Source organism: Colius striatus, chromosome 2, assembly GCF_028858725.1.
Source record: "Colius striatus isolate bColStr4 chromosome 2, bColStr4.1.hap1, whole genome shotgun sequence".
Taxonomy (NCBI): domain Eukaryota; kingdom Metazoa; phylum Chordata; class Aves; order Coliiformes; family Coliidae; genus Colius; species Colius striatus.
Genome location: NC_084760.1, coordinates 4318658 through 4327881, shown reverse-complemented (window position 1 = coordinate 4327881; position 9224 = coordinate 4318658). Strand labels below are relative to the sequence as shown.

The following is a 9224-nucleotide window of genomic DNA, read 5'->3' as shown; positions in this document are numbered from 1 at the left end:
TGGGGGGGGGGGGGGGAAGAAATGAACGTTAAATACAAACTTTACGGGAACTTTTCTGTCTTATTTTTTGTTTGCTTTTTAAGTCTACACCTTCTTGTCTTCTGGAACAATCAGTATTCGAGCAGGGCAAAAAAATTGTGTATGATATTACATATATGTGTGTGTGTATCTATACACGCAGGGAGAGAGATTTTTCTTTCCTCTAGAGATAGGTGGAGAAATCTATTTAGATGGTGGATTTTAATTTCAATGGGTAATGTGAGCTTGTGCAATCAAAGTTATCAATTTCTGTCCTTTTTGTTTAGATTTCTTAGTTAAATGTGTTTGTTATATCTACCCCGAGGAGGAGCAACTTGAAAGTGTAGCTTTTGAGTCATCTTAGAAATACATCCCTGAGGCTGCGGTTCTTGCAGCTTTAAGCAGTTTTCATTAAAGCAGCAGCTGCCTCTTTGTGTAGATTGGATTTTTTTTTTCTCTCTTTCTTTCTTAAAGCAATCACTTGTGAAGCCCCGGCCCCAGTTTTGTCTCTCCGCAGGCCCTTAAAGTTGAAGTTTCATTCATGTCTTGGGTCTCTCCACCGAATCAGACTCCTCGGAGCGACGCTGGAAAGAGCCACACGAAAGTGCAGCCTTGAATACCTCCTAGAGAAAGGTTAAAAAGGAAGCAGAGATCAAAACAATCCCATCTCACAAAAGGTGCATTAAATGTGCCCCAGCAATAAGCACAAATCTTCCAAGTTGGCCTTTAAAGGGAGCACCAGGAGCCTCACGTTTATTGCACCCAGCAATTCTCTGAGCAGCTCGCCGCGTCTTTGCACTCCTGGCGCGTTTCCTCCTAAAACAACATCTAATGGGAAGATAATAGAGACGCAGAAAGGAGGCGCGGGATTCCCCCCACTCCCCTTCCCCCCCTCCCCCTCGCCCTTTCCTTTTAGCTGCGTGAGTTTACCTCAAGGCTTTGAGACCAGACTTTAAAACAGCTCTTCGCCCCTAAAAACAACAGGCACATGCAACGTCAATGAGCCCCCCTACAAAGGCAAGGCAACCAAAAATACAGGCGGGAGTGTCTGTGTGAAGAGACCCCGAGCCGGGCCGGCTGAGGAGCGGTGCCTGGCAGCCGAGGCTCGCCGGGGACTAGCGGTGCTTGCGTTTTGCTGCTGGAAAAACATCTTTCTCTCCGGCGTGCAGGGAGTTGAAACGCCAAGGGAGGCCAACATCTTCTCCAGCCGGAGCCCGCCGCAGCGGCCCGAGGCGGCTGGCGGGGAGGAGACCCCCGGGACGAGGGGGCGGCCGGGGGTGAGGCGGCTGGAGGGAGGCGGAGGGGGCTCCGGAGCCCGGCCGCGTCGCTCCGCATGCACCTGATGTGTATGCAGCACCTCGCCTCCCAGCCAGGAGAGAGCTCCAGTGAAGTGGCGCTCTATGTATTTTATAGCGAATATTCTCGAGTAGCTGCACCGCAATGAAGGAGATATCAAGGAGGCCTGTCAGTTCAAAGCTTTTGGGGTTGTTTGAAAATCTTCTTCACGTCAAAGTAAGCAGCCCCAGTATTTGAACAGCTGCTTTGAACAGTGAAAAGGGCTGAGCTGAATCAAAACACTGCAGTGTCTGCCCAAGACACCGCATCACCTTCAACCTGCTTTTATACGAGCAGAGAAAGGGAAAGAAATAGGCTGGCGAGACCTCTAATCCCGCGGGGTCAGCTCCGCCAGAAAGGGCCCACATGACTGTCCCTTTCACAATCCCGGGCGTCCCGGACCCGAGCGGCGGCCGGGCCCGGAGCCCGCGGCGGGCAGCGGGGCGGTGGCGCAGCGCGGCGGTCGGGCGCTCGCCCCCCGCTCCCCGGCGCTCCCCTCCACGGGGGAGACGGGAGCCACGGACGCTTACGGAGCGGTATTAATGACAGGGCTAACAATGATGGGGAGGACGAGGAGGTGGAGTCTGCGGCGGCTCTGAATGCACCGGCCGCGCTCCTCGCCGCTCCCAGCTGCGACTCCATAGGCGTGCGTTCAGCCGGGAAGGGGGCAGGAGGGACACGGCGAGGGGCTTTGCTGCGGGGCTCGGGTTTTGTCCGCCTCCTAATGCCGTGTTGCTACTTCGGTAATTATGTGATTACCGTTAGCCTTTGAGATCCGCCGCCGGGGCGGCACGGGTGAGAGAGAGGCACGCAGGACAGCGACCGCAGGCATCACCTGCCGGGCGGCCGGGGAGGATGGAGGTCGGAGCCAGGGGGGGGAAAGGCGACGATAGAGGGGAGATGCACGACTGAAGCAGAGCTGGAGGGGCTGTCACCTCCCCCTCAAAACAAAAACCCCACCAAGTGATGTTTCCAGCTCGCTGACCCCGGGTCCCGTCTCCTCGTCGTGGCGAGCCACAGGCAGCGCGGTGCTGGCGGCACCCCACGGGGACTGGCTGTCCGTGGGACGCGCACACGCCGTGGGGCCGGGCCATAAGGGGAGTCCCCTCGGACGGTCACCGGGAGTAGGGCCGTGCTGGCCGAACACTCCACGCTGGAAGCACCAGAGTGAAAATCTCGTCCCCCACAACGCCGCGTGGCGTGGCCTCTCGTGTCACGTCCACGCATGAACTTTTGGCAGCAGACCTGGTGGGGAAAACCACCCCCAACAGAGCCTCGGCGGTCCCAGGAGCGGGACGGGAGGGCTGTCCCGGGCGCGGGGAGCAGCGCGGGCCTCCCAGGACGGTCCCCACGATGCTTTGGTGGAAGCCTGCTGCGGACTTGCCCTGTTGTTTTGTTTCAACTCACTGGTCTACACCTAATTGGGAGGAGAGACACGAGAAAATGAGCATCAAATTATCAAATTCCTGGATGCCCAGTTGTTTCCACGCGGGAAACAAAAGGCAGAGCTTCACTTCAGAGGCGCCGACTGCCCTCCCCGAGACACCCGCAGAACAGCCAGTATTGTTCTTCCCTTCGCCTGCACCTCGAAGAAAGGGGATGGGGGGGGAACTTAGGAATCTCCACTCTTTCATGCACAAAGTTTGTTTCCCCCCCACACACACTCCTCTTCCTCTCCCCTTCCCCTCCCCCCGCAGAATGAGCTCTGACACGCCGCTAAACTAACGAAACGAGGTAACTCCTGCTCCCCTTGTCTCGGGGCACTGGATATCCTGTTTATGCTGCTTCTGTGTATATGTTTATGTGCAGCAGCCCATCCCCCCTCTCTTCCACACCCCCACGCACAGGAATATTCCCAGGCAAGGAGCTTTTCCAGCGCTCACGTTAAATACGATGATTTATAAACAACTCGCAGAAGAAAGCTGTTTCTCGTTAGTCGTAATAAATTCCCCGGTCCGCCCTATTGTATTATTTCGGTGAAGATAGCGGGAAGCCGCGACGCGCATCTACCCCCGCGAGGGGTTTATTTTCGAGACAAAGCTATTGGCTTCCAGCTCAGAAAAAAAATGGGCCCCGAACTCTTTTCGCGGCGGCCAGCCCGGGCGCTGCTCATTCCTGGGAAATCCGGATCCAGTTCCAGGGTCTCCTTCCTTCCCATCCGGGCCGCAACTTCTTTTCTTTGCTTGTTTTTTTTTTTCCTCTATCTCCCTCTTTTCTTTTTTTTTTTACTTTTCCTAATTTTTCTTTCCTTCTCTCTCCTCCCCCTCTGCCCCCTCCAAAAAAACCCATCTTCCGTACGGATGCAGAGCCGCCTGCAGCGCCGGGTCGGGCTTGCAGCCACCTCGTCCCCCGTGGGACGGGACAAGCGGAGCAAGGTCACCCCCGCAGTACCGACGTGCCCGAAGCCCCGACATCCCCGGCGGAGCGGTGCGCTCCGGGCCGAGCCGCGGGCCGGCGGCCCCGCTGCCCGCTCCCCGGCCCCGCCGCGGGGCTGGCTGCGGGGCGGGGCGGCGCGGCGCTGCGTGCGCTCCACAAAGTTGGGGGCGGGCGTCTCCCCCCTGGCCCGGGGCAGCGCGGGGACCCGCGGCGGGGCGCGAGCAACAGGAGCCGGCGGGCGGAGCGGCGGCGGCAGCCTCCCGCCGGCGGTGCGGGGCGGCGCGGGGCGGCGCGGGCCGGCGGAGCGGGGCGGAGCCGGCGGCGGAGCACACACCTCCCCCCCACCACCCTCCTCCCCGTTCCCTTCCTTCCCCTTCCCCTCGCCTCCTCCCCTCCCGCCGCCGCCCCCCGCCCCGCGGCCGCCGCTCCCCCGCGCCCCGTTCCCTCTCGGAGTTGTGTTCCAGGGGGCGGGCGCGGGGGCGTGTCCGGGGGGCGGGGCTCCGGCGGCGCGTCCGGCCAATGGCGAGCGGCGGCGGCGGCGGTCGCCAGCGGCGCCCGCGTCCGTCAAGGCGCGGGGAGCCAATGGCGTGCGGCGGCGGGGCGGGGCGGCCGCGCGTGCCTTCGCAGTGGGCCCCGCCGCGCGGGCCGGGGGGGCGCGGGCGCCGCGCGGCGCCCGAGGCGAAAAAGTAGCTGTCAAATGCGCGGCGCCTTTAACCGGAGCGATCAGTGCGGCTCGGCGAGTCATGGCGACCGCAGCCTCCAACCACTACAGCCTGCTCGCCTCCGGCTCCCCCATGGTGCACGCCGAGCCGCCCGGCGGCATGCAGCCCGGCGGCGGCTACCGCGACGCCGGCGCCCTGGTGCAGGCGGACTACGCGCTGCAGAGCAACGGGCACCCGCTGAGCCACGCTCACCAGTGGATCGCGGCGCTGTCCCACGGCGGCCCCGGCGGCGGCGGCGGCGGCGGAGGCGGCGGCGGGGGCGGCGGCGGCGGCGGAGGCGAGGCGCCCTGGGCGGCGGGCGCGCTGGGCCAGCCCGACATCAAGCCGGCGGTGGTGCAGGCGGGCGGCCGCGGGGACGAGCTGCCTCCGCCGCCGCCGCAGCACCCGCCGCCGGGGCGGGCGCCGCACCTGGTGCACCACGGCGGCGGCGGCGGGCACCACGCGGCGGCGGCGGCGGCGGCGGCGGCGGCGGCGGCGTGGCGGGCGGGCGGCGCGGCGCACCTGCCGCCCGGCATGGCCGCGGCCAACGGAGCGCAGGCGGGGCTGCTCTACTCGCAGCCGCCCGGCTTCACCGTCAACGGCATGCTGGGCGCCGCGCAGCCGGCGCTGCACCACCACGGCCTGCGCGACGCCCACGACGAGCCGCCGCCGGGGCCGCCCGGGCCGCCGCACCACGGCCCCGAGCACCCGCCGCCGCCTCACGGCCCCCACCCCGGGGCGGCCGGGCCGGCGCCCGCCTCCGCCGCCGCCGCCGCCGCCGCGCCCCCCGGGCCGCCGCCGCACCACGACCCGCACTCGGACGAGGACACGCCGACCTCGGACGACCTGGAGCAGTTCGCCAAGCAGTTCAAGCAGCGGCGCATCAAACTGGGATTTACCCAAGCGGACGTGGGGCTGGCGCTGGGCACCCTCTACGGCAACGTCTTCTCGCAGACCACCATCTGCCGCTTCGAGGCCCTGCAGCTCAGCTTCAAGAACATGTGCAAGCTGAAGCCTTTGTTGAACAAGTGGTTGGAGGAGGCGGACTCCTCCTCGGGCAGCCCCACCAGCATAGACAAGATCGCGGCGCAGGGCCGCAAGCGGAAAAAGCGCACCTCCATCGAGGTGAGCGTCAAGGGCGCGCTGGAGAGCCACTTCCTCAAGTGCCCCAAGCCCTCCGCCCAGGAGATCACCTCGCTCGCGGACAGCCTACAGCTGGAGAAGGAGGTGGTGAGAGTGTGGTTTTGTAACAGGAGACAGAAAGAGAAGCGCATGACTCCCCCGGGAGGGACGCTGCCGGGCGCCGAGGACGTGTACGGGGCCAGCAGGGACACGCCGCCGCACCACGGGGTGCAGACCCCCGTGCAGTGAACTCGCGGCGGGGGCGCCCGGCCCCTCCTCCTCCTCCTCCTTCTCCTCCTCCTCCTCTCCTCTCTACCTTCCCCCAACTTTTGATTGTCCTCCTTTTTTTCTTTTTTCTTTTTTTTTACATTTTTTCTTTGTTTTTAATTATTATTTTCTCCTATCTTAAAAAAAAGACAAAAACCCAAAAAACGAGAAAAAAAAGCGCGCAAAAAGAAAAGGCAAAAAAAAAAAAAAACCCAAAAGAGAGAGAGAAAATAACAAAAAGCGAGCGAGAGGGCGAGCGCGAATCACAGCAGACAGACAGACAGACAAAGCACCTGCACCGGACTGTCCCTTAGACGGTAGCAGGTGCGATGCTGTATTTTGACCTTTGCAAGGCGATTGCCCGCGGAGCGGAGCGCAGCGAGTGCTGCGCACGGGCAGGCGGGCAGGCGGGCACCCGCCGGGCACCGGCAGGGCAGGAGCAGGCACCGGCGCGCAGCGGCAGGGCAGGGGCGGGCAGCGGCCGGGCAGGCGCAGGGAGAAGCGGTTCGCGCTGAACATCCCCTTGCTCGCTTGGCCAAAACATACGGCGCTGCCCGGCCGGGGAGGGGGCGGGAGGGGAGGGGGTGGGGGAAGTGAGGTGGGGGGGGGGGGGTAGGGAGGGGGGCGCAACCTTCTCGGGTCCCCTCCGCGGCCCCCTCCCGCCACACAAAGGCAGATCGCATTGTGGAATGTCGCTCGGTGTTGGCACATGCTGCTGTGTTTATTTTCTGTGGATCCCCTGTAGGAATATATGAGAAAAAAAAAAGGAAAAAAAAAAGGGAAAAAAAGGGAAAAAAAAGGACAAAAAAAAGAAAGAAAAAGAAGAGAAAGGAAAAGCTATCCCTTTGATGTAGACAGTATTTAACCGTACCGATTTGCACTGCAAGAAAATCGAAGTTTACATAAACAAATTCTTTTTTTTTTCTTCTTTTATGGGGTTTGGGTTGGTTTGGTTGGTTGTTTTGGTTGGTTTGGGTTTTTTTTCCCCCTTCCTTTCCGACCTTAATTTTGCAAATGACTTGGCATTTTCCACGGTGAGCGTTAGTCAACCAGTGACCGGTCTACGATATGTTTCCTGTGTTTTAGCCTTTGCTTTATGTGTATATGTGAACTTTTGTTATAAACAAAGTCTTCTTAAATATGTGTAATGCTTATTTTCTCCTTTTACTGCAGCAAAAAGAAACGGAAGGCGTATATCTGTATGTATGTATCCATATGCACGTGTGCATAGGATATGTATATACACCTATACACACTCTCTCTCTATACACATATATTTTTGCACCCCCAGCTTCTGTTCTCCAGAGACGTGGAGATGTAATTGCTAAAGATATGCCTTCAACGGCAGAAGTGGAGGCTGGAGAAAGGAGAACGATGCAAATCGACAAAGTAAACTTCATTTTCAGGCAGTGTGTCCGGGGGGCCGAGGCGCAGACCGAGGGGGAGGGAAAGAAAAACTGTCTAGGCAGCCCTTCCAGTTTGTGGCAGTGCTGGCAAGCAAGGCCTGATGTGGGAAAGGTGGGGATGGAACAATGCCTTTCCAGAGTTTTCCTAGAGAAAGTGGCACTTCCCTGAGTGGGAAAAGGGATGATTTAACTTTCCCCCCCACCACACCTAGCCCCCTTGCCTTCCTCCCCCCCTCCACCGGCGTTTTCCTCCCGGAGGCTGGGCTTTGGCATCCTGGCTCCCACCGCCCTGGCAGCCCGGGCCCATGGCAGCCCCCCAAACTTTCCTTATGCAGTTTCACAGCGAGGCAGAGCCAGGGGAGCTGCCTGGGCCGGGATAGGGGCGGGTGTCGAGGGGGGCCGGGTGTTTACATCTGCGTGTAAACACGCGCTGCCCACTCCTCTCCGCAGAGACCGGGCGCGTTTCTTTTCCGCTTTTACTTTCCCTATTTATTTCTTTTCTATTCCTATCTAGCCCTTTCCCCTCCCCAACCCTCTTCGGTATAATTTATTGAAGGAAAGGACCAGTTTTAACTTGGGCAGCCTCGTGTCTTTCACCGGGGAATGAAATGAAGGTGAGGGGGGAGGGAGGGGATAAAAAATAAAGCCATTTTTCAATCCGTCTTTCCCCCTCCCCCTTCATTAATAGAGCATTTTAAAGTACATTTCGTGGCATTAAATTGATGGGAAATGGTTAACTTTCAAAAAAAAAAGAGAGGGGGGGGGAAGAAGATAAAAAAAAGAGAAAACCCACGGGGACCAAAAAAAATAGCGCATTATAAAAAGCAAAACAAAAAGCTGTGAAGGGCGGCAGAGGAGCAGGAGCTCGGAGGGAGCAGCGCATGGATGTGTCTGTGCTGGGGTGCTCCCGCACGCACGCAGCTATGCACATACATCAGAGGAACCTTAAACCACCAGAGTGATACATTCGTAAAGGGATCGTTTAGTCAGCACAAAAACGGGTGCTCTGTAAGAGAAAAAATGTGGGTTTTTTTTTTTCCTAAGCGAAAAGTTTACTTAGTTGAGTGTTGGACAATTCAGGAGAAAAACTGGTGAAGCATCCTCTCGCACAACTCTCCTATAAATATTGCATTCAGTAACTGAGGCTTTAGAGTATGTTTCTCATTGTCTTTTAAAGCGCCTGTGACATTGGCTTTTCTCTCCTTCCTTCCTTCTCTTTCCCTTTCTTTCTTTCTCTCCTCGGTGAGACAGATGATGATTTCGAAGAGGCACATGCATTCGCCTTTTTTCCCTAGTTTTCCGACGATTATTACAAAAATACGGGCACGAAGCTTTTCTCTTTTCTTTTCTCTCCCCCCTCTCTCCCCCTTTATTATTTTTTTTTGAACCGTATTGAGCTGCTTGTTATTTAAAGTGTTGGGCTAGCGCCTAGTGAAGTGAATCAGATCAGGGCAGATCCAGTGGTAAAGGGAGGAAATGAACTTTCAGACACTTCTTAATACGTGCGTAAGGTCAGAAAACAGACTCGAGAGGATGTTTGAGAAAAGCCTCAAACTCCAAACAGGTTTACTAACAACAACAACAACAAAAGTTACCACGCAAACCTTACCACTATGTATATATGTTTAATATTTGTCCTTTGAAATGCAGAAATAGTTTCAATGTTTTCTTTGTCTATTTTTCCTCTTTTTATTTTCGGTTTGGTTTCTGGTTTTGGTTTTGTTTTGTTTTGTTTTGTTTTTTTTTTAAATGCTACCCAGGGAAATATTTTCATATCATTTTTAAGTGGCCTGCCTCAATGTATATTTATTTCTTTGAAAGCAAACAGGTTCTGGAAACTGTTTTTTCTGTAGCTTTAAATGAGTAGGTGAACAAAAATCTATATGGGATGTAATTTTGGGGGGGTTTTGGTTGGTTTTTTTTTTGTTTTGGGGTTTTTTTTTTTTGTTCAGTCTCTTAAAAAAAAATTACTTTGTTTTGGTACATTTGGATGTGCTTG

At 57.2% G+C, this 9224-nt stretch overlaps 1 protein-coding gene across 1 annotated transcript; it reads left to right on the top strand.

The window, feature by feature from the left end:
* Positions 1–4422: 4422 nt before the first annotated feature.
* On the top strand, positions 4423–5886 carry POU3F2 (POU class 3 homeobox 2). The gene has a single exon (XM_061990258.1). It carries the CDS (start codon positions 4473–4475, stop codon positions 5799–5801), a length of 1329 nt encoding a protein of 442 aa, XP_061846242.1. The 5' UTR covers positions 4423–4472; the 3' UTR covers positions 5802–5886.
* The last annotated feature ends 3338 nt before the right edge of the window (positions 5887–9224 follow it).